Raw genomic sequence first — 20124 nt, forward strand, 5'->3', positions numbered from 1 at the left:
TCCATTATAAAAAGGTTACACATTAATGAACAGGGGTAAGCTTAAATAAACCATAATTTGGTTTGAAACCTGTTATCTTCAAGACAACTAACACTTAATATCAATGGACTGTCTAGAACTAAGACTAGAACGTAAAGCTTACCAAAAAAATGATATATAACATACAAAGACTGAGTTAACATAGATAACTCAAAAGAGAATAATTTTTTATTTTTTTTGATGGATTTTTTATCCAATCAAGTAGGATTTGTATCGGTAAAATTTTCATTATTCCATGAATGTTTCAGATGAAGGATTACTATCCAAACTAGATGCTGTTGAAGTAGCTTCTGGAGGTTGTGATTCAGGAGTTGTTGAAGTAGGTTCTGAAGGTTGCTGTTCACCAGTACTAGTTGATTGTGATGTTTCAGGAGTTGTAGAATCTTGAGACCCTGTTTGTGAAGGATCTAGAGAAAGTGACAAATCAAGTTCTTCAGATTCAGTGGTATCAGATTCTGATGAAATCGATTCTGTATCAGGTTCTTTTTCAGTTAGTTCCTCTTCTTGAATTCCATCGTCTTGAAGTAAATCTCTTGAACTTATTTCTTTCTTCTCATTCGACGGACCAATAAGAATAAAATTGTTGGCACGAAGGTAAGTAAAAACTGCTTTTGCCTGTTTAAAAGGGTCTTGATCTGTGGAACTCCATACGATTTTTGAACCGAACTTAACACGATGACAAGTAACTCCAGATTTTAATTCATACCCATGAAGTAAATTATTAAATGTCACTTTATATTGTTCAGGTTTTAAAAGATAATATTTTTGAGTATCAGAATCATAATGTGACATCTTAAGATCGGATATTTTTGATACATTTGAGGTAATATTGGTCCATGAATCACTGCTAGGTGGTTTGTGTAACAATATAACAGTATTATCTTTTCGTAGTAAACCCATGTATTTCTCATCACCTGTAACCATCAATGTTACCTTGTTGGAATGATCACTAGAATTCGGGGCTTCCCAAATAACTGTATCGGAACCAAAGGTTTTTGACTCAATCAATTTGTTGAATAGAAAGCTAGATTTAGCAGTAAATGTTTTAAAATCACCTTTGGTATAAAAGTCAAACTCGATGGAACTCTCCGTTTTGGTAATGTCAAGGGGAACAAGGTTGGTCGTTTCTACCCAATTACCATTGGGCTTTTTAAATTGCTTAAAAATACCATCAGAGAGTTTTATTGTTACATTTTTGGTCTTTTTAAAATCACTAAGACCATCAGTAAAAACTTCAGTAGAGTATATATTATTACTAGTCTGCCAGATAACTTCATCAGAACTTAACGTCGCGGCCTTGATGACTTTAGTAAAAATGGCATTACCTCTTGCTTTGAATATTCTAACATTTTTTTGATAATCTTCAATGAAATCAAATTCGTCGGAGCTTTTATCCTTGCTTATATCAAGTGTGACATTTTTCGCGGTTTTCATGGCTTCCAATACTCGAGTTTCATCATTAATACCAATTAAATACATGCTATTTCTAACTAGGTCAAGATAAACACCCTTTAATTGCCCCAAATCTTGATAATCATCTTTTTTATAGACTTCTCTATCTTCGTACATAATTTTACTACAGATATATTCATTTTTAATTGTACATCCTATTGACATGTGATATAAAGATATTGTATATTGATTGTGGGCTGCAATCTTTTCAACTCCACTATCAAGAGTATATACCTTTAGTTTGAAGAAGTCGTGCCTTTTGCTAGTTAAGTTCTGAAATGGTTTATCTTTATCGGCGTGAAAAAACACATAGTTCATGCTGGCAAGAAATAGAAGAATTTGTCTTTCTTTAGTACTGGTATCTTTTCTTAGTCTAACCTTGGTTGCATAGTCATTTCCAGTTGACTGCCATATAACTTCATCGGAACCCGTAGTCTTTGGTTTTGTTATTTTGTTAAATCCATAACCTTGCTTACAAGTGAAAGTTTTGTATATCCCTATATCAGAATAATCAAACTCAGTTTCAGCGCTAGTCTTATTAATTTTAAGTTCTACAGGTGAGAGTGTAGGAATAGATACTGAAACTGGTTTGATTGTATCTGCTGATTCTGAAGATGACGCTTGAGATGAGGAAGATGTAGAAGTAGATGAGCTTCCTGTTAGATTTGAGGAGGTGCCATTGGCTCCATGCCCAACTGAGGCAGAAGAACCTACTTGAGAAGAAGATTGTTGATTAGCAGTAGAACTGCCATTTCCAAGTGAATGAGAACTACCATTGGAAGATGAACTGGAAGTCCCACTGGTAGATGGATCTGAGTTGGTCAAATCTACGAAACATTTAAAGTTAAATATTAGAAGATATACAACCAAATGCCTCAATAGATAACCAGGGCTCATCCAAGCTAGCGAAAACTAAAGATGCTACCAAGAATTGAAATATAACAATCCATTGGTAAGATAGCCCAGGAATATCTATTGAAAGCCATCAATTTCATTCCACGTCGAGTGGACCTAGATGGGGATAATTATTGAAGCAAAAGTACTAGGAATAAGGTTATTTGTACCAATTCATAAATGATTAAATCGACCAACGTTTATTAAACAAGATATAGTCGTGAATATAATTAAAATTTTATCTAAAACAACGTAGAAATCCTAAATTAATTCATCCAAGTTCAGCGTTAACTCAAATCATCAAAACTTTTTAAGTATTTCTAGAAATTACATCTCCTTTTTTTCCATACGTTGTAATTAAAATTATGTTCTTGAATTTAAATTTTTGCATTCCTTTGTAAATCTGTGTATAATCATCCTAAAATATTTACAAATTGCCGTAGTTGAGTCATGCTCACTTTGCTTTTTTTACCAATTTTGTCACGGCCTTAAGTACATTTTTCCAACATTAATTAGAAATTCATCTATATATGATTTATAATTAGCTATTATAAAATAACAATTTTTCACTTGAGTTTTTTTAATCTAAACATTTAAATGCTGAATATTGAACCAAGCATTACAATTGATTTTAAACAGTTTGATAGATATTAAATCAAATAAGCCAAATCATTCCGAATAAAAATGCAAACGAAACAACAATCCAGTTAGATTATCAACCATACAAAGATCAAAAGTTCCCCTTTCACATTGTGGATAATTTTGATCTCGTTTGATAAGAACGTTAAATATTAATTCCAATTCGACATTTTTTAGATTGTAAATATTAAGTTAATATTTATAAATATTCTTACACGCTTGTTCTCGTTAATAACTGAAACGTTTTCGAGAAAATCATTTTGATTATTACAGTTTAACTCAATGCGTATCTATTAAACAGAAACTAAACTTTTGCATGTCGAATTCTTAGTACTATTATTAAACAAACACAGTTAGATACTACAATACTCACATTAGTCAATAATATGCATCTCATATATTGAAAACTTCATGTAAAATATAACAAATTAGTGTAAAGTTTAATTATATTAAAATTGAGGACCTGGTCCGACATGGTCAAACTTAGTTGGTCTTTGTGGCAATCCAGGCAATACTTTAAATGTTTTTTTAAGCTAAATAGTTTAAAAATAGTATAAAATTTACCTTAAAATGTACTTGGAAGATGAAAAGCTTTCTTTTGTCGTCAAAGTAACTAAATAACTTGTTCGGGCCGTTGTCAATTTCTAGATTTGGTACCTTAAATGCTAAAATTAAGTTAAAATCTGTTTGTTACCTATTGTTTCGTATGGATCTGCTGCAAATAATAAGAACTGGTAGTTTGGGTCAGGTGGAATTTCAATTTTCTGTTCAAAGGCCGACATAAAACGATACTTTGGTGTTCCTTGAATCTCAGGGAACTCAATTTCAAATAGTAGTGCAGGTTGCTTTGTTTCTGGATCTCTCATTTTAGTTATCCTATAACCTGGTCTCCCAATCTTTAGTGTAGGAGCTTTAAAAGCTCTAGTCTAAATAATTATTAAATTAATAAAAGGGTGGAATTTGGGTATGGATTAACAAAATTAAGTAATTAATATAGTTAAGAGGTACTAAATTACCTTTGAAATTGGTGCGATGGTCATAAAAGCGTCTTTTTGTTCCTTAGCGGCCCTTCTGGCCAAGTTCATTTGGTGTTTTCGGCCCTGGGTGTGACTTAAATAAGAACTTTCAGTCGTATGAACTGTAAGACATAATCTACACTCCACATGACCCATGTGGTTCTTGGAAAAATAAGGATCCTTGTTTAAATCAAAAGTTTCAAGGGCCAATTTGCGCAGCCTCTCCCTCTGGTGAGCTGCGACGTCATGGGCGCTTGCCGGAGCGCCACTTCCTGTTTTATGTCCAACTCTATGCTGGTAATCTATCATAGTGAATAAAAATTTTAAAATAGATAAAAAATAAAGGTAGGTATGGGGAGATTCCAAAATTTAGAATATGAATATTATACAATATTAGTGGTTGTGTAGATGTTTTTCCTGAAGGTTATCATCTGGTAAAATTTCTTGATTATAAATTTAATAATCTTTGTGTAGTTTGACTTGTTGCTAATCTTGTATTCGTCCAGCAGGTCGTTGAGTTTTTTCTCATCCTCATCCAGCAACATTCCATTCGAATAATACTGTTTCACAATCTCTTTCTTTATGTTTATCATGCTCGATGATGTTTTAATAAGCAAGCAGTAGTAAAACATGACGTTCATCTTATTCTTTATTATGAACACATACTTCTTTGCGTTGTTTATCTGCTTCATGTAGCTCTCCCTAAAAATCCATTAGAAAATTCACTAATTGGTTGATGTGTGCAAGTTACAGGAGTTTGTTGCCCAGAATTATCTGAATGATGCTGTTCTGCTTAACCACCAGTTTCTCGTGCGCCAGTATGTAGGAGAGTATGATATCTAGTACAAACGACGCGTTATTTATGTTGATGAAGTTCAGCCTTTTACTTAAAATGTACTCGAGATTGTTTTTCAGAAGTATCCACTCGAACTCAAACCCGTTGATCTTACTGACGTCCTCAAAATCGCCCACACTAATCTGATTCTCCTGATCTGCTCCTCCGTCATTGAAGTTCTCGTAATTTATCATGCTGTATAGCTTATTTATCTTACTGTTTTTCACATTTTTCCATATCTAAAACATAATTTAAGGTTGCAAAATTTGTGTAGTGAATAGAGTAACTACGTTTAGTGATCTTTGCTTGAGCTTATTTATTGAAAAGTCCAGAGATATGTTAATTATTGTCTTTAAGGTTAACAGGGACTTGCCATCAATTTCGCTTTTATTGTACATCTCATTATACATCTATGACGTTCAAATTAGTGTAAAAACTTACGTATAATAATCCATTGAAGATGATAATGTAAATTTCATATTCATCCAGGTCTTTGCCGCCTCCACTGTCAATTTCCGAGAAATCTTCCTTTGAAAATGGTTCATTTACTGCAATGGAAGCTTTCTTTGCAATTTCGTAATCACTGCTAAAATTACTAACCCCGTAACGTATGGCTTCCATGTTATCCATACTCCGGCCAGGTGGAATTTGGGTATCAATTCCTGTCGCTGATATTCCAGAACCGCCTAAATGAATACTTTTGTGTCTAAATTTAAAAAATACTATGCTGTGGCATGTTGTACAAATCACTTGTTTGCGAGTTTAGATTCAAATAGTCATGTGCAAAATTACTGTTAAGTTCTGGGTTCAGGAGAAAGATGTTCTCTTCATCCTCAATGTCCAATTCCTCCTGTGTCGCTCCTTTTCTCTCATCAATAACCATCAGGTTCTTAATGTTTGCGTGTGTTACGTTGTATGAAATAGTTCCGAGTTTAGTCCACTTTACGTTGGACAGAACTGGGACCAGGAGGTTTGCCTTTTCCAGGACATCTGTGTTCTTGTAGAGCCAGTAGTTTTCCAAATTACTTAGTCGTTCCAGGTACTTATCTTCAATGAACTTCATAGTCTTGTTCAGATACTCGATTCTGTATTCTTTGACAGGGTATGGGTTCAATAATTTATACAACATATTAAACGTAAATCCCTACCCAAATATATACATAGTATTATATATAATTACAATGGCTATATATCTGAGTTTATAAAATCTGTTTATGATATACGTGTAGTATTAAAATGATCATGGTGCTTCCAGAAATGTAAAACGATAATAAATCGCTGATTGAATTGCTAATTTTTTTATCGTTCTCCAGTCTTAGGCCTAACACCAAAACCATTGCTCCTCTAAGTCCTCCCCAAATTAACAGTAACAACTAATCAATTTTTACCATCAGTATTATATAGTATATCTAATTATGGAGTAGCAATGTACCTCTTTAAAGTTAATTTGGTATCCTGTATAAGTCAGAAGTGGCTTAAACAGTAGAAGCATGATGGTTCTGGTAATATTCAGGTAAATGTACACAACTACAAGTCTCAGAGTTTTTATACCTAGAGTAATCTGGTTAGAAGTCAACATTACCTATGCTTTTGATTTTGAACTGCGACCTCAGCATTCCCACTGTGATTATACCCGAGATTAAAAATACTACGCAGTTTGACATGTATGAAAGTGACTCGATTAGCACGTGGTGTTTCTCAAGCGCCTCCTTGTCGAAGGTTATTAAGCCGTACGCCTTAATGAATATGCCGTAGCAAACAATGCACAGAGGACCCGAAATGTTGAGATAATACTCTGCGCAAAAGTAGAGCAGGTAGCCAATTGAAATTGAGATGATGCACTGGACGTTGTGGCATTTGCGGAAAAACGAAATCCAAACTATCACCACGATGGCGCAGGCTATCCCAAGCAGTGGCGACAAAATCAACAGCTTGATGAATAGCATAATGTAGTACCAGTACGACGACTTCTCATTTATGCTCAGCAAGTAAAAGAATTGAAATAACAGCACGCTCGTTCCATCATTTATCAGTGATTCTCCTACGCAACTTTATACTATTTAGCTTTTAAACAATCTATATAATGGTAGGTTGTACCGTTGAACATTGTAATTAATTTATGCGATGATGTTGAATCTCCCAGAATTGATAAAACTGCAACTGGGTCTGTAGAACTTAGGATTGAGGCCAGTAGGAAGCTAATAAAGAATGACCAGATATCATTCTCTCTGAGTGTGTAGTGGAACAGAATTCCCAGTATTGCCACTTGCAAGACAACCTAAATTAGATTAAAACATCTGTTTGTATCGTTATAACAGAATATTATTTAACTATAAAAGTTAGTTATGTGAGTATTATACCCCAATTACTGCAAGGCTGATTCCTGCGAGTAAAAAATTACAAAATGAATACCAGTCGATCGTCTGGGTTGCTTCGTACAGAAGTATTGGGAGGGCTACGAAGTACAGTATAGAGTTGTCAATGTTCCTTAGGGAAGATACCCACCTGAGAATCCCTACCGGTAGTTTTTCATGGTCGAAATTCATTAGGATCCCGTAAATCAGCATCCCGTAGATAAATAGAACCAGCGATATTGGAATCTTGTCGTTTATCTTAGAGGATAAGAAATGCAGGAAGCAGGAGGATATTAAAATGAACACCGTCACTGAAACCAGGGAGGCGAGATTTTCACTAACTCCTGAGAGATTTACATTATCCGAATCGCAGGAAGCGCCTTCAATGTGTAGGACTAAAATAGCCAAAATTGAGGCCAAGAACTTAATAAGGTTAATTAAAGTCATTTTTAAGATGCGATATCATTTTTTTCTAAAATAGTTCACAGGTGACGCGGAAAAACTATTTCTAGAAACGTTACTATAGTACAGTTTAGCATTCAAATGGATATCATTAAAACAAGCATAAATTTATATTCTACATTTTTATTCTACTGATTATATCATCTGTTTTTGAACAAAAATTCTTCGGATTCCCCATCCTTACACATTCTCCTCAATGAATTAAATCTTTTTATTTTTTAATCTCTTTTTACTTGATTTTACTGGTTTCCATTCTTATAAAAATATTTTTTTATTTCTATTTATCTTATCACTTTTATATATTTATTTTTTCATTAAAATGTAGTTGATGTTAATATTTTTGATATTATTGCTAGTTAATTCTTCAGAATGTTTCTTAATTTTATCGCAAAAATTTAATTACACCAAATCTGGCAATTTTGCCCTGTACCCTTCCCATAGGTTAACAGTTTCCGAAAAGATGGAAAAGGTATTAAGTAATTATATCACAATTTTCACCTTATAACACTCTATTAGATCCATATTATAAATTCTGAGCTCCCAATTCGTAAATACTCTGCTGATAGTCCGGAAGTTCGGATGATGGAGAACACCCTTAAGCAGAAGCGAAGGTCATACCTTGACGCCCTAAAGGCTAAGGAGCTTGGAATCCCAGTTAGAAAGAGACACAAAGGTGGTAGGATGGACAAACCAATCCTTGAAAGAACAGCTTCAGCCCACGCCAAATATTTGTTTCTTTCGCCTACTAAGTTGACAAAGATTTTGAGGCAGATTAAGAAGATGCCTGTGCTCCTGGCCCTGGGAGACCTCGCTCAACGCGGCTCTAATAGATATGCTGTCGCAATTTTTAAGGTTATTAAATCAGCCCTTTTCAACGCCAAACGTCTCTACGAGAACTCCGAAGAGCCTTTAAAGTTCAGGTTCAGGGAACTTTCCGCCACACCTGGCGGAGTTGTTAAGAAACCCTTATTTAGGGCCAAGGGTCGATGTGACGTTATTAGGAAACCTAAAGCGCACTTAAAAGTAGTTTTATCTTGTTAATTCAGCAATATACTTAATATGTAAATAGACTTGAGTGATTAGATTTTTGCATAAATTACAACAACAATTAAAACTGAGACAACGAGTAGGAACAAAATGAAGTAGGTCATCTTGGGTGTGGATCTTCGGTCAATTGATCTTAGATCTCGAGTTGCTGTTCTGGAGTCAGTCACAACATTTAACATGTTATTTTCGATATTATCTGCGAATCAATTAGTAAAATTATTTCACTACCTAGTTGGTCTCCTTGGTAATCTACCATATCACCGATTTCGATATACATATCTTGAATTCCTAAAACACTAGTCAAAATTATTAATAATACCGTATACTGATGATCTTAGCTGCTTAATTTGTTCGGATCTTTCGTCAAAAATTGTATTCTCCAGTGGATATTCAGCTCTAAAATCTTTATAAATACTCAAACTTACATATTGTATATTTGGTCTTGAACCAGTTCCATGTTCTCGTCCTCATCAACGTATCTAAAACTTTTAAAATTCTTTAAAACGTACATATCATGTTTCACGTCTCTTATTGAGTTTGGTATGGAGGTTTGGTAATTAACTAGCTTTGCTCTCAAATCTTCTAGTTTACCCATGTTCTGCTTAAACTCCTCCAGCAGACTGTCGTATAGCACATATGACTCCTAAACGCATTAGTAATCTTTGGGTTTAGATATAAAACTATGTGTATCTACGTTGTAACTGTATGATATGTATATAAAAGCTGAAAGAAGTCAGATTTGAGATACATTTTTTATTCTCAATTCTTCTGAATACTCATATAGCGATGATAAAACATTCGATGCGTCGTTTTGCAACTTCTCAATATCATTCAAACTACAAAATATATACATTTGGCATAAAATGGGAACAAATTCAACTATTTATTTAGTATTTAGGGTTAATAGTTATCGATTAGTAGAAAATGTGTAGGTGAATTGTGAAATACATTTTTTTTGTTTGAATATTTGATAATTGGTCATTATTATAACCCTGAAGATGAATGATTGGTGTGAAAATGTGTTTTCAAACCTGTAATAACACGTTCTTAACGTTGTTTTTAAAATCGGCTACTCCTCTTTTGGCTACATTGGCGGCTTTCGTGTTCCTTGCCGCCATTGCGCCCAGGGTAGACTTTCCGTACTTTTTACTCATTTATTCACAAACATTAAATCGTTAAAATATCAAAGAGATTCCATATTTAAGAATATTTGTTATTCCATAAAAAATAATGGATATAAGCAATTAGAATCTCATTCTTCTTGAATTTCTTAGTTAATGCGTTTTAAGTTTTATTTATTTCTTTAAGAAATTTGTGGTTGAGTGGAGCATATATTAGTTTACGATATTAACTGATCAAATCTAGCTATGGGGAATTACTTAGTCGTAATTCACTTATACTAGTACTGACTTTCATTTTACACATTATTATTTAATTTACAGTAATAAATAAGTGGAATGAATTATTTATTTGGTACCATGAAATCAGAATATTACCATTATATGAAATAATCTTTCGATGCTGGCTTACTGGGTTTTTTGCTGATCACTTTTTTATCCGATTTTTCAATCTCTGCTTTTTCTACCGTTTCACTTGTAGATTTATCCTCAGCTGTATCTTTTGCGCCGTTTTTTTCATAAATTTGTAATTTTTTTAGTTTTTTTTCTTGGTGTTTTAACTTTTGTTTCTCTCTCCGCTCAAATTGTTGTTTCCTCTTCCTCTCTTCCTCGCGCATAAAGTACTCTCCAGTTTCCAGAAGAATGTCTTCCTTCCTCGGTTGCTAAAGAATTATTACAAGCAATTATTCTCACCTGAATTGGTATGAGTAACGCATTCTCACTCTTCTTCTTAACCACCTTAGTCTTCTTCCTCTTCACGCAACGCTTCTTAAAATGAGGTAAAAATCTATCCCAATTTTCCTATACTCCATTATTAATTGTTTAATATAATAAAGGGTAATAGTTATTGGAAATGGGTAATAATTATACTATAGGATTAGGTACATTTTTTAACTTTTCATTTTTGTTTAATTCCCTTTTAATAATTAATTCCTTAATATAGTACACTGGGTGAATGTTGTAGATGCAGTCTTCTACGATTTTACGAACGGTTTTAATACCCTTTATTGAGCCGATTGCTGATACTGTTTGGCCTTGTGTTAGTATATAGCATTCTGTGAGTAGTTCCAATGCTTTCAGAGTTGAGCCGCCTGGTCCAACAAGCCTTTGTCTTCTCTTTATAAACTTTTCCTTATTCCTAATTAATCCTCCTAAACACTTTTAAAAACAATTTTGGTACCTATTTTAATAATATCGCAGTAAACGCCGTCCTCAAGTATCCTTTTAGCCTGCGGAAAGGGGACACTTCTAGCCAACAATTTAATCAAATCTCTAGCCTAACATAATAATGATTTAGTTAGTTTGTTACTTTAATGATTATATATGGATCCCAGGTTTTATTTGTAGTTATTACAGTCATTGACCCTTCCAACAGATCCAGCTCACAGTTTATGTGATATTGAGACAAACATCTACTCAAATAATTAAAATCAACTATAATATTGGCAAATTACCTTTTAACGTCACCCCAAACCGATTGTATATATTTTTCTCTGTATTTTGGAAATAATATTCGAAATGAGCTCTCCTCAACCAAAGAAGGTTCATTCTCCTCCTAAACCGTTATTTTAACGTAAATTATATTAAATTTGATAAGTAATAGAATACAGAAGTAAATGGTTCGATTTTCCAGTGATCTATTGTATCATTGTCCCAGGGTTTATCCCTGCGGTACTTGCGATGCCTACTTTTTTCCTCCTCCATTAAAAAACATATAATTATGTAAAATTAACAAATTATTTCTTAATGTTTCTTCTGCAATATTCTCTGGCTGCCTCATAATCCACATTTCTCAACCAGTTGTGATTCTAAAACATATTTTATCATTTACTTTTATTAAATTTCGTTAATAATTTCATACTAAAGCTTCTTTTGGTTTAATTCTTTTTTTCGGATCCTTTTCCAAAATCTTTTCTAGCAAATCTACAAACTCGTCCTCATCTTCCAACTTTTCATGGGAGTTGTTTGGTTTTAGAGTTTGTATTTGAGTTTTAAAGTTGAAGTTTTGAATATTTGTGATTGTTTCGTAGATTGACCCTGAGTTCCCGTAAAAGGGGAAATTTCTAAAATACAAAATCCACAATGTTATTCCTAACGCCCACATATCAATAGCATTCCCATCATTCTCATCTATAATCCATAATTCTACTATTTCAACTATATAATTAGCATTATTATATTCATTTAGTATTGTGAATTAGAGTATTGGTGTAGTAGTAATTAAATACAACTATCTGGGATAGAAAGTGTACTTGAGTTTATCTCTAAAACTTCGGGAGCCAGAAAGTAATAAGTCCCTCTGGAACCTTTGACCTTTCCATCCTCGGTCATAAATTCAGATTCCCCAAAGTCACCTACAACACTATTAACTTCTCTATCAAATGTAAAGACTACCTAGTTTACATCTGCCTTGTGAATTCATAAATATATTATTAGGCTTTAAATCACGGTGAGCTACATTTATCCTAGAAACTATAACCATAATTGATATTCGAGTAAAAAATTACGGTAGAGAAGAGCATTTAAAACGTCCTTTGTAATACATTTTATAACTTCTTTGGGGAAGTTTGGAACCTCTTCCTGGAAACTTTCAAGACTCATTAGGCTTCCAAATTCAGCGTATTCAAATACTAAAACCTTAATTAACCTAATTAAGAAGTTACCCAAGTCAATTTCATCCTCGAAAGTTGGCTTTTCTGGACTGAAATCAATCCCAAAAATACCATGTAATTTAATGCAAGACTCGTTATCTAAGACTTTTTGGACCTCCAAAGCCCTCTTAAAGTCCTCAAACCAATCCTTCTTCACCAGTTTCCCGTCTCTGTTGATGTATTCCTTCCGTTTCTCAAGTTCTTCCCTGTAAAACCTTTTAAGCGCAAATTGGTTCCCTTTGGAATCCTTAGCCAAAAAAATGTCGTTACACTTCCCATAGTGGAGGAGCTTAATAGTCTCCAACCCTGACATAATTTACAAAATTGCGATAAAAGTGTTTTTAAAACATAAAATTATTTTGATTAAATGTGTAAGTTGTGATTTATAGTGATACCAATCCATCATTCATACATTTTTAAATTTTATTGGAAATTTTCCATAATTACACTTATCTCCTGCTTCATTAATTGAAAGACTCTAATATTACACCTTTAGGCTCACTTCTGAGTCCTTCTTTAAACCACTAATCTTACACATCTTGCAACATTATTCATTTACTTCTTTTAACTATTCTTTAATATACTATTATACTATTATTACGCTATTGTATTATTAAATTATTTATTATTTGTTTAAATTATTGATAAAGTGTTTAAAATGCAGCTCCTTAAGTCGACATTGTTTATATATTTCATAATTTATTCTGGGTCCTTTTGTTCGGCCAAGTTTGGGTTAGATTTCTTGGCTAGAAAGATGAACAGCGCAGTTGATTTGGCAATGAACTACGCGATTATGAATGAAACACTTTCGTTTAAGGAGGCGGCTGATTTTACGGCCGACGGTGAGAGTTTTATGAGCTACACTTTGGAGCCGGGGAGCGCAATTAAGTTTTACTGTGGAACTTCTCAGACCATTGATAGCCGCCAGATCCTTATGTACCCTCAGGATCTGAAAACAAACTCTCTGGCGCCCATGTCAAAGAGTGGAATTAATCATAGCATAAAGCGGGTGGTTAGGAACTTTGACCTTTTCCGAAGCGATTCGACTCTGATTTATGCGTTGGCTGAATTTTTAGGTGGAGGTTACATGATCCAGTACCCAGCGGACTCTGTTATTGTATCCAATAACCCTGACTTTAGCCTCAACTTTGCCTGCGTTTATGATCCCAATGCTCCTTACACTGATAATGAACCTGATGAGTTAAACGGTGGGGAAGAAAAGAAGGATTTGTTGTACCGGTGGGTTGAGGTTAAATTTAAGAATGTGTATCCAATGAGTTATGGTTGTGGTAGTAAGGGTTATCCTTTGTTTAGTAACTTGAGTCCTGGATATGGTCTTGATTTTCTGAGTGAAACTTTTTTGCAGCCTGGTAGTAACTGTGAAATTGAGCCTAAACCTGGGATGGTAATTGGGATTTACTGTGCTGTTGGTGAGACTTTTAATGACGAGCTTTGCTTCCGTGACGCCAGTGGAAACATTTTCTTTGACCAAAATTACAAGCACTCTGGCGGTCTTCATCTTCATTTGTACCGCGTTCCTGACTCTGGCTATGACTCTGACGTGAACTTTTTATGTGAGTGCAAGGGTAAGAACGGCGAAACTAGGGCTCAGGTTCGCGTACGTAAATATTCTACTATGAATTGCGACTTGACTAAGATTTTCTCGAACTATAAGCCTGGGAAGAAGATTACTCTTCAGGCTTGCAGGCGTGACTTACGTCCTGGCGAGTCTCTTAAGCTTACTGTTCCCGCCAATTTTAGCAAGTTTAACTACATGAACGCCAGCTATTCTTCTCTTCTGGAGCCTATTGAAGTTAGATTTTACGCTTATAGGCAAAAACTTGACGATTATCAGGTTTGTTTTGTTACTGTGCTAGCTCACATCTACTCTACTGAGCTATTAAGTTATTTATCTAGTTATTTATCCTATCCTAGTGTATTAGCTGTGTATCTTAGTTATATCATATAAATAATTATCTCTATTCCTGAATAACTATAGATAATGTAATAGGTACGTAAGGTGAAGTTGAGAGATTTGATTGTTGGAAACGGTTTGGATATTGAGAAGTCTGTTGTGCCGGGCGGTGTACAGTACATTTTCAAGTATAAAAAGGATTCGATTCTGATTTTAACGAGTGAAACTGTTTCTTTCGAGTACTTCTGGACTCTGTTTTACAAGAACCCGAGGGAACGCGATGTGATTTCATATTTGAACATGAATGAGAAGGTTGTTGCTGTCGTCAGCATTGGGTTGTTTCCTACTGATCCTTATACTTATGGTTGTGGAACTCGAAATGACATTTTCCGTAAGGAGCTTCTTGACTTTAGGAGTGAGCTGATCAATAACAAACCTGCTTCGATCTGCAGAGTCGATGGCAAAAACAGTCCCATTGGGTTTTACTGTCCGAAACCCTTTCTACTTGAGCCCAGGGATTGTTTCAAGTCTGTTCTGGTGTCGACTGATGAGGGCGAGAAATCAGTTGACCTGGTCAAAGTCGACAAGCACGCCCGACACTTTACCACCAAGAATCTCGTCGTTCTGGACACATATTCTAATGGCGGCCACGTGGGTCCAGCTCAGAATGAAGGTGGTGCTAACTACGAAGATGATAACGAGTATGTAAATGCTAGTGAGATTATGTGTAAATGTGTTGATGAGGAGGGTAACTTGGTTGCTTCAATCACTGTCCAGTTGGACAAACCCGTCGAGGCTGAGAAAGAGGGTGCTGAAGAAGATGGTGGGATTCCTGAACCTCAAGAGAATTCGGGCGTTGAAGAGGATACTGGGATTCCCGAGACTACGATATACTAATTTGATGTGTATAGATGAGTGTTTGTATAAAGTATTTTGTGTGTGGTGTATTTAGTTGTTTTGCGCACTTTACTAGTGATGTTTTATCAATTTTATCATCAATTAGTGACTGTAACATTTGCTTGTTTAACAGATTCACTTCCACGTTTACATTGTTTGTAGTATCAGTATTATCAACTGTGTTAACAGTATCATCAGTACCAGCTGTTTGTTGACTATTAGTTTCAACCGCGTGTTCAATTTTAAGTTTATATTCAATTGGTTCAATTTGTATATCATAATGAGTTAATATGGTACATAATTGTTTACTAGTTTCACATGGTATCGTGAGTACATTTGCCAGTACTTTTAGTACATAATTTTCCATAACATTTTCCCAATCATTGCATTTTTCATATGATTTGTTGTCTGAAATTGATTTTACCAGGTTCACGCTGGTACCGTTGCACTTTACGCACTTGACTTTGGTACCATGAACCTTCAGCTTCAACTGTATTAACAACACCAATAGCATTAATAGATACAAATCGCCCTTAAAATAACACTTCAACACACATCCAACACATGAATATTCACCTTTCATATCATCAGCAAGGAATGGGTTAGTACTTACATCAGATAGTTGATTACTCCTATTAGAACTACTGTTTTGGTATAAGAGTTGTATATTGAGTGTTAATAACAAGTTGTACAGTATAATAAACAGATTTGTAATGTTTTTGTCTGTTAAGTTTGTGATGTAAATTTCAGTCAAATTGCTATCAATTACGTTGTTTAAAATGGATTTAATGAACTCCAACAACTGACAATTGTAGTCAGTACTATAATTTAACGTTTGTATATACCGTTGTAATAAAATGCTTAAACACTTGTTTTGCAGTTTATTGATTATTATAATATCCTTTACGCTCAAATTATAGATGCATTTCATCAAACTCTTATCCAACTCTAATCTATCCTCAATTCTACCATCAGATTCTCTACTCACTCCCATGTCAGTTTTGCAGGTAAAAAATTCATTCATGATTTCATAATTTGATGAAATTGATGGGTATTTAAACAATTTTAATGGGTCAAATATCGACTTTGCGCCGTCGAATCTCGACAATAGTTCCAACAATCCACTTAAATCAACACTTTTGCTACTATTAACGCCATCTGCATCAACGCCATTGACAGTATTATCATTATTATTGTTATGGTTGATGAGTTTAAGCAATAGTTGTAAATCTGGTAAACTATTAACTTTGATTAGCAATTTGATTAATTTATTAATAATTGGAACGTTGTTAGTTAGTAATTTATTAATGATAACTTTGTTAAAGCAATTTGGTAACTCATTTGTATTATCGTAAAACTCCTCGACAATGTCCAAAAATAAACCAACTTCAGTGTTACTCGGCAATTTTAACGAGTTTACATATGATTTGTAGGCCTCATTATTAAGAGTGTAAAGTGAGGTTGAAACGACTTTGAATGTCTTAATATCATACTTTAAGATTAGTTTTACACATAAATCACTGTATTTGTGGATAAACTTTATAAAATCCTTTAAAATATCATCCAAATCCTCTTTATTCAGCTTCGTACCGAACTCTGTACCCAACTCTTTGTATAATATTATGATTACATTGTTGATGTTGTTGAATAATTTGTCGGTATACTCGTCCAACTCGACCTCATTTAAGTTGTTTAATATTTTTACTAATAATCTTACCAACAGAAATTGAGTAGTTAATTGTTCGGATTTTAAGTGTGATACGATAATGTTAATAAGATCCTTCCTCAACACGTTAACTCCCTTGAGGCCAAGTAATAATATTATACACAGTTTCAACTTCCCGTTTTCATGGTATAAGTCAGCATCTGAGCTGATTTCATCTGTAACCGCACTCTCATCTGTGTTTAATGAGTTAATCAAGGTGATATCGCATGAAGGTGTAAAAATGTGGCATTTAGTCAAATATTTGAAAAAGTTAAAATTCAGCAAAAACTCTGTTAAAGCATCCAAGTCTACACACTTCACACACTCCAATAGCAACTTAAGGCTATAATTTATTATCACGTCGTCATTAACGAATATCTCATCTATCTTCTCCTTATACAGCTTCAATATTTTCTCGACCAATTTCACTTTTTTACTCAATTCAAAATTTCCATCTGAGTCATTTACATTATTTTCTAATCCACCTTCCGAACTTTCATCTGAACTACTACTTAAGTTATTTTCGTTATTTAAATTATTGTAAAAATTGGTATATAGGTTTGAGAAGTTGGATAGAATGAATAGGAGCATAGAAATAGCTTTGGTTTTGACGATTAAATTGTTAGATTCAAAAAGGGAGAAGATTTCGACGCACAATGGAGATTCATTGACGTATAATTTGGCAAGTTCCAAATCATTGTTGAAGGGTTTGTACAGTGTATACTGGCGTTCTAGGTCCAAATCACCTAATTCCTGGGATAATTTTACTCTTTTACTGCCAACCTTTTTAACTATTTTACACTTTATTATATTTTCAGGGCACAAGTCATCCAACTCACCCCTGACTATACTTGATGCTATCTGTATTCCATTCATATATTTACATATCATTCTACACCTTAATTATTAAATTTGACATATTAATAGAATTTCAATAAAATATATAAAAATGTGATAAAATATATAAAGTTTTTGTAGAATTCTGAAAAATAGTATAAATTTTAAAAAATTTACTAAAAAGGGAATTTGTTGGAAAAGGTGAACAAGTATTTATGTGGAATGAAAATATTAAATATAATGAATAATGATAGATCTTTGGAAAAAATAAAAATTGAAGAAAACTTACTAAATTCATGGGATTCCTTAGGAAATTTGACCCTTTCCGATTATTTCAAACGGTTTGACCAGTTTGCAAGTGTGTTTGAGGAGTATGAATCTGATCTTGAAGAGTTTGATTTAGGCGTTTTAGACCATTTTTCTGCCTTTGAAGTGGTTGAAAATGACCGTTTAAACAGGCTGAAGTTATTTCTAAAGCTATGCTTCGATGTAAAATATTCTAACAATAATCGCAAAATTTGTTATAAAATTGACGAATCTCCCTTTTTTCAGGTTTTTCGTGAAATTCTACTCTTCTTCCATCAAGATAATGGTAAACTTAATCATCAAGTTGTTACTTGTGAAGATTCCAGCTCAGTTAATAATTTGGATGAAGAGGAACAAAATACATTTTTTGGTAAAAATCTTACCGAGATTAGGATAAAGGTTAGCAGGGGTTTGATGGATAGTATACTGCTTGGATCTTGTGAATTTCCAGCGAAATCAATCACTAATCAGCTGAAAAATGATATTAAAACGCTTTTGACTTTGAAACGAATTAAAGAACTACAAATTCCCCTCAACACTCTACAACTTTTACTACCCTTCAATTCTCTCGATAGTATTCTCTATCTATACTCACTCAATATTATTACCGGTATCACAATCTACTACTATTTATTTATTAATACTATAAGGCTAACTATATATAAGCGACTGTAAGATGTGTTATTTTTTACAATAGAAATAACTATATACGTTTTAACTATAAACGGCATTATTTTTATACACCTGAGGTGTATGGTAGAGTATATGTTGATGTAGATGAGCTATGTTGGACGCCGAGTATCGATGTGGAATTTGTGACGTTGTTGATGGAGTTTGGGTTTATTCCAATTGGATACAGACTTGTGTTTCCATCATTTGAACGCGTAATAATACTGCCAAAGATGCACCAGTTCCGATGTTGTCTGGTTCCGACGGACATTAAACTACCCAAAAAGGCCCTTAAACTCAAGGATCAGCTCCTTATCACATTCAATAAAGACTTCAATCAAGTTGCTACTTATCCTTAACTATATAAATATTAATTATACAAAAATTATTCAGTGGTATATTAATTATAGGTGATGAACGGTATAGTGAATAAGTTTGGTGAGAACTGGTTATACCCACCGATACAACTTCTTTTCTCCCTTATTCATTTTTATACCAATTCTCAGCCTAATGACACAGAGAACGCTATTAATAACAATAACACTAATAGCACTTCTGAAGTACTTAATAATAATGTTAAAATGGAGAATAAAGAAGCTAGGAGTAAATTAGTATCAGTTGAGGTTTGGAAAGGCAAAGAGCTAATCGCAGGTGAAATTGGATGTAAGTTCTCTATACACTGGTAGCTAGTGGTATTATTATAACTATCAAATATACTCATTTTCGACCTAAATATCCATAAGTATATTAATAATAAAGTTATATATGGTAGATAGTCTAAAGAATAACTCCTTGGCACATGTGTTATAGTTGTAAATGGATCAGTGTATACTAGTTTAACGGGGTTCCATAATATGAATAACAGCGGGAAATTTCAGTTAATAGCTCTAGCGGCAATATTACACTTTAATGGTTTGTATTTTATGTTATATGGTATAGGATTTGAGTTATGGGATTTGGGGATGCACTTGCCTTATAAGACTGAGATGGGCGCCAAGTGTATTTCACGAACTCTATTTATCCGAGACCTAAATCGCTATAAATTTAACGTAATCATATTCTCGTTGGACTAATAATCTTGTTTAGGCTAGGAATCTTGAGATTCCGAAAAAATACAAAAACGACGTAAACTCAACACAACTAATTGATGATTTCACTAAATTAATTTTTTAACAATTTTTTCGATTTATTTTTTTCTATAATAGAAATTATTTAGAATTCTCTATCAAATGATTAGTTTTTGTAAATTCAACTAATTGTGTTAGCCGAGTGTAAATTAATGTGAAAC

General features: G+C 33.7%; 10 protein-coding genes across 10 annotated transcripts, besides 17 other annotated features; 3 read left to right on the forward strand and 7 right to left on the reverse strand.

Annotated features, from left to right (window-relative positions):
- Positions 1-267: 267 nt before the first annotated feature.
- Positions 268-2388, reverse strand: TA14285 (SfiI-subtelomeric fragment related protein family member, putative; the record flags this gene model as incomplete). Its single annotated transcript, XM_946986.1, has 1 exon — positions 268-2388. The coding sequence occupies one exon, from the start codon at positions 2386-2388 to the stop codon at positions 268-270; it is 2121 nt and encodes a 706-aa protein (XP_952079.1).
- Positions 2389-3473: 1085 nt separating this feature from the next.
- Positions 3474-4349, reverse strand: TA14280 (splicing factor 3a subunit 2, putative; the record flags this gene model as incomplete). Its single annotated transcript, XM_946987.1, has 4 exons — positions 3474-3557; positions 3589-3689; positions 3719-3950; positions 4041-4349. The coding sequence occupies 4 exons, from the start codon at positions 4347-4349 to the stop codon at positions 3474-3476; spliced, it is 726 nt and encodes a 241-aa protein (XP_952080.1).
- Positions 4350-4423: 74 nt separating this feature from the next.
- Positions 4424-7676, reverse strand: TA14275 (sodium/hydrogen exchanger, putative; the record flags this gene model as incomplete). Its single annotated transcript, XM_946988.1, has 10 exons — positions 4424-4742; positions 4792-5114; positions 5166-5285; positions 5317-5561; positions 5599-6019; positions 6099-6248; positions 6308-6426; positions 6458-6916; positions 6973-7153; positions 7236-7676. The coding sequence occupies 10 exons, from the start codon at positions 7674-7676 to the stop codon at positions 4424-4426; spliced, it is 2778 nt and encodes a 925-aa protein (XP_952081.1).
- Positions 6002-6019: a sequence feature (11 probable transmembrane helices predicted for TA14275 by TMHMM2.0 at aa 2-24, 39-61, 68-86, 137-159, 171-193, 245-267, 293-315, 330-352, 365-382, 402-421 and 434-456).
- Positions 6099-6149: a sequence feature (11 probable transmembrane helices predicted for TA14275 by TMHMM2.0 at aa 2-24, 39-61, 68-86, 137-159, 171-193, 245-267, 293-315, 330-352, 365-382, 402-421 and 434-456).
- Positions 6186-6245: a sequence feature (11 probable transmembrane helices predicted for TA14275 by TMHMM2.0 at aa 2-24, 39-61, 68-86, 137-159, 171-193, 245-267, 293-315, 330-352, 365-382, 402-421 and 434-456).
- Positions 6362-6415: a sequence feature (11 probable transmembrane helices predicted for TA14275 by TMHMM2.0 at aa 2-24, 39-61, 68-86, 137-159, 171-193, 245-267, 293-315, 330-352, 365-382, 402-421 and 434-456).
- Positions 6483-6551: a sequence feature (11 probable transmembrane helices predicted for TA14275 by TMHMM2.0 at aa 2-24, 39-61, 68-86, 137-159, 171-193, 245-267, 293-315, 330-352, 365-382, 402-421 and 434-456).
- Positions 6594-6662: a sequence feature (11 probable transmembrane helices predicted for TA14275 by TMHMM2.0 at aa 2-24, 39-61, 68-86, 137-159, 171-193, 245-267, 293-315, 330-352, 365-382, 402-421 and 434-456).
- Positions 6738-6806: a sequence feature (11 probable transmembrane helices predicted for TA14275 by TMHMM2.0 at aa 2-24, 39-61, 68-86, 137-159, 171-193, 245-267, 293-315, 330-352, 365-382, 402-421 and 434-456).
- Positions 7016-7084: a sequence feature (11 probable transmembrane helices predicted for TA14275 by TMHMM2.0 at aa 2-24, 39-61, 68-86, 137-159, 171-193, 245-267, 293-315, 330-352, 365-382, 402-421 and 434-456).
- Positions 7118-7153: a sequence feature (11 probable transmembrane helices predicted for TA14275 by TMHMM2.0 at aa 2-24, 39-61, 68-86, 137-159, 171-193, 245-267, 293-315, 330-352, 365-382, 402-421 and 434-456).
- Positions 7236-7268: a sequence feature (11 probable transmembrane helices predicted for TA14275 by TMHMM2.0 at aa 2-24, 39-61, 68-86, 137-159, 171-193, 245-267, 293-315, 330-352, 365-382, 402-421 and 434-456).
- Positions 7419-7475: a sequence feature (11 probable transmembrane helices predicted for TA14275 by TMHMM2.0 at aa 2-24, 39-61, 68-86, 137-159, 171-193, 245-267, 293-315, 330-352, 365-382, 402-421 and 434-456).
- Positions 7494-7562: a sequence feature (11 probable transmembrane helices predicted for TA14275 by TMHMM2.0 at aa 2-24, 39-61, 68-86, 137-159, 171-193, 245-267, 293-315, 330-352, 365-382, 402-421 and 434-456).
- Positions 7599-7676: a sequence feature (Signal peptide predicted for TA14275 by SignalP 2.0 HMM (Signal peptide probability 0.996, signal anchor probability 0.002) with cleavage site probability 0.689 between residues 26 and 27).
- Positions 7605-7673: a sequence feature (11 probable transmembrane helices predicted for TA14275 by TMHMM2.0 at aa 2-24, 39-61, 68-86, 137-159, 171-193, 245-267, 293-315, 330-352, 365-382, 402-421 and 434-456).
- Positions 7677-8019: 343 nt separating the features above from the next.
- Positions 8020-8064: a sequence feature (Signal peptide predicted for TA14270 by SignalP 2.0 HMM (Signal peptide probability 0.993, signal anchor probability 0.000) with cleavage site probability 0.872 between residues 15 and 16).
- On the forward strand, positions 8020-8732 carry TA14270 (50S ribosomal protein L22, putative; the record flags this gene model as incomplete). Its single annotated transcript, XM_946989.1, has 2 exons — positions 8020-8160; positions 8208-8732. 2 exons carry the CDS (start codon positions 8020-8022, stop codon positions 8730-8732), a joined length of 666 nt encoding a protein of 221 aa, XP_952082.1.
- A 178-nt stretch (positions 8733-8910) lies between these two features.
- On the reverse strand, positions 8911-9892 carry TA14265 (uncharacterized protein; the record flags this gene model as incomplete). Its single annotated transcript, XM_946990.1, has 6 exons — positions 8911-9026; positions 9058-9134; positions 9164-9381; positions 9487-9574; positions 9687-9730; positions 9770-9892. The coding sequence occupies 6 exons, from the start codon at positions 9890-9892 to the stop codon at positions 8911-8913; spliced, it is 666 nt and encodes a 221-aa protein (XP_952083.1).
- A 344-nt stretch (positions 9893-10236) lies between these two features.
- On the reverse strand, positions 10237-11560 carry TA14260 (ribosomal RNA assembly protein, putative; the record flags this gene model as incomplete). Its single annotated transcript, XM_946991.1, has 7 exons — positions 10237-10518; positions 10550-10657; positions 10727-11007; positions 11037-11133; positions 11166-11268; positions 11311-11411; positions 11465-11560. 7 exons carry the CDS (start codon positions 11558-11560, stop codon positions 10237-10239), a joined length of 1068 nt encoding a protein of 355 aa, XP_952084.1.
- A 32-nt stretch (positions 11561-11592) lies between these two features.
- TA14255 (ser/thr protein kinase, putative) lies at positions 11593-12820 on the reverse strand (the record flags this gene model as incomplete). Its single annotated transcript, XM_946992.1, has 5 exons — positions 11593-11664; positions 11718-12013; positions 12085-12210; positions 12364-12486; positions 12520-12820. 5 exons carry the CDS (start codon positions 12818-12820, stop codon positions 11593-11595), a joined length of 918 nt encoding a protein of 305 aa, XP_952085.1.
- Positions 12821-13165: 345 nt separating this feature from the next.
- Positions 13166-13231: a sequence feature (Signal peptide predicted for TA14250 by SignalP 2.0 HMM (Signal peptide probability 0.670, signal anchor probability 0.191) with cleavage site probability 0.440 between residues 22 and 23).
- TA14250 (uncharacterized protein) lies at positions 13166-15319 on the forward strand (the record flags this gene model as incomplete). Its single annotated transcript, XM_946993.1, has 2 exons — positions 13166-14452; positions 14519-15319. 2 exons carry the CDS (start codon positions 13166-13168, stop codon positions 15317-15319), a joined length of 2088 nt encoding a protein of 695 aa, XP_952086.1.
- Positions 13184-13252: a sequence feature (1 probable transmembrane helix predicted for TA14250 by TMHMM2.0 at aa 7-29).
- TA14245 (uncharacterized protein) lies at positions 15306-17900 on the reverse strand (the record flags this gene model as incomplete). Its single annotated transcript, XM_946994.1, has 1 exon — positions 15306-17900. The coding sequence occupies one exon, from the start codon at positions 17898-17900 to the stop codon at positions 15306-15308; it is 2595 nt and encodes an 864-aa protein (XP_952087.1).
- A 183-nt stretch (positions 17901-18083) lies between these two features.
- TA14240 (leu/phe-trna protein transferase, putative) lies at positions 18084-20009 on the forward strand (the record flags this gene model as incomplete). Its single annotated transcript, XM_946995.1, has 6 exons — positions 18084-18777; positions 18945-19177; positions 19247-19487; positions 19647-19748; positions 19776-19885; positions 19923-20009. The coding sequence occupies 6 exons, from the start codon at positions 18084-18086 to the stop codon at positions 20007-20009; spliced, it is 1467 nt and encodes a 488-aa protein (XP_952088.1).
- Between the last annotated feature and the right edge of the window lie 115 nt (positions 20010-20124).

Source organism: Theileria annulata, chromosome 2 (genome assembly GCF_000003225.4).
Source record: "Theileria annulata chromosome 2, complete sequence, *** SEQUENCING IN PROGRESS ***".
NCBI lineage: Eukaryota > Apicomplexa > Aconoidasida > Piroplasmida > Theileriidae > Theileria > Theileria annulata.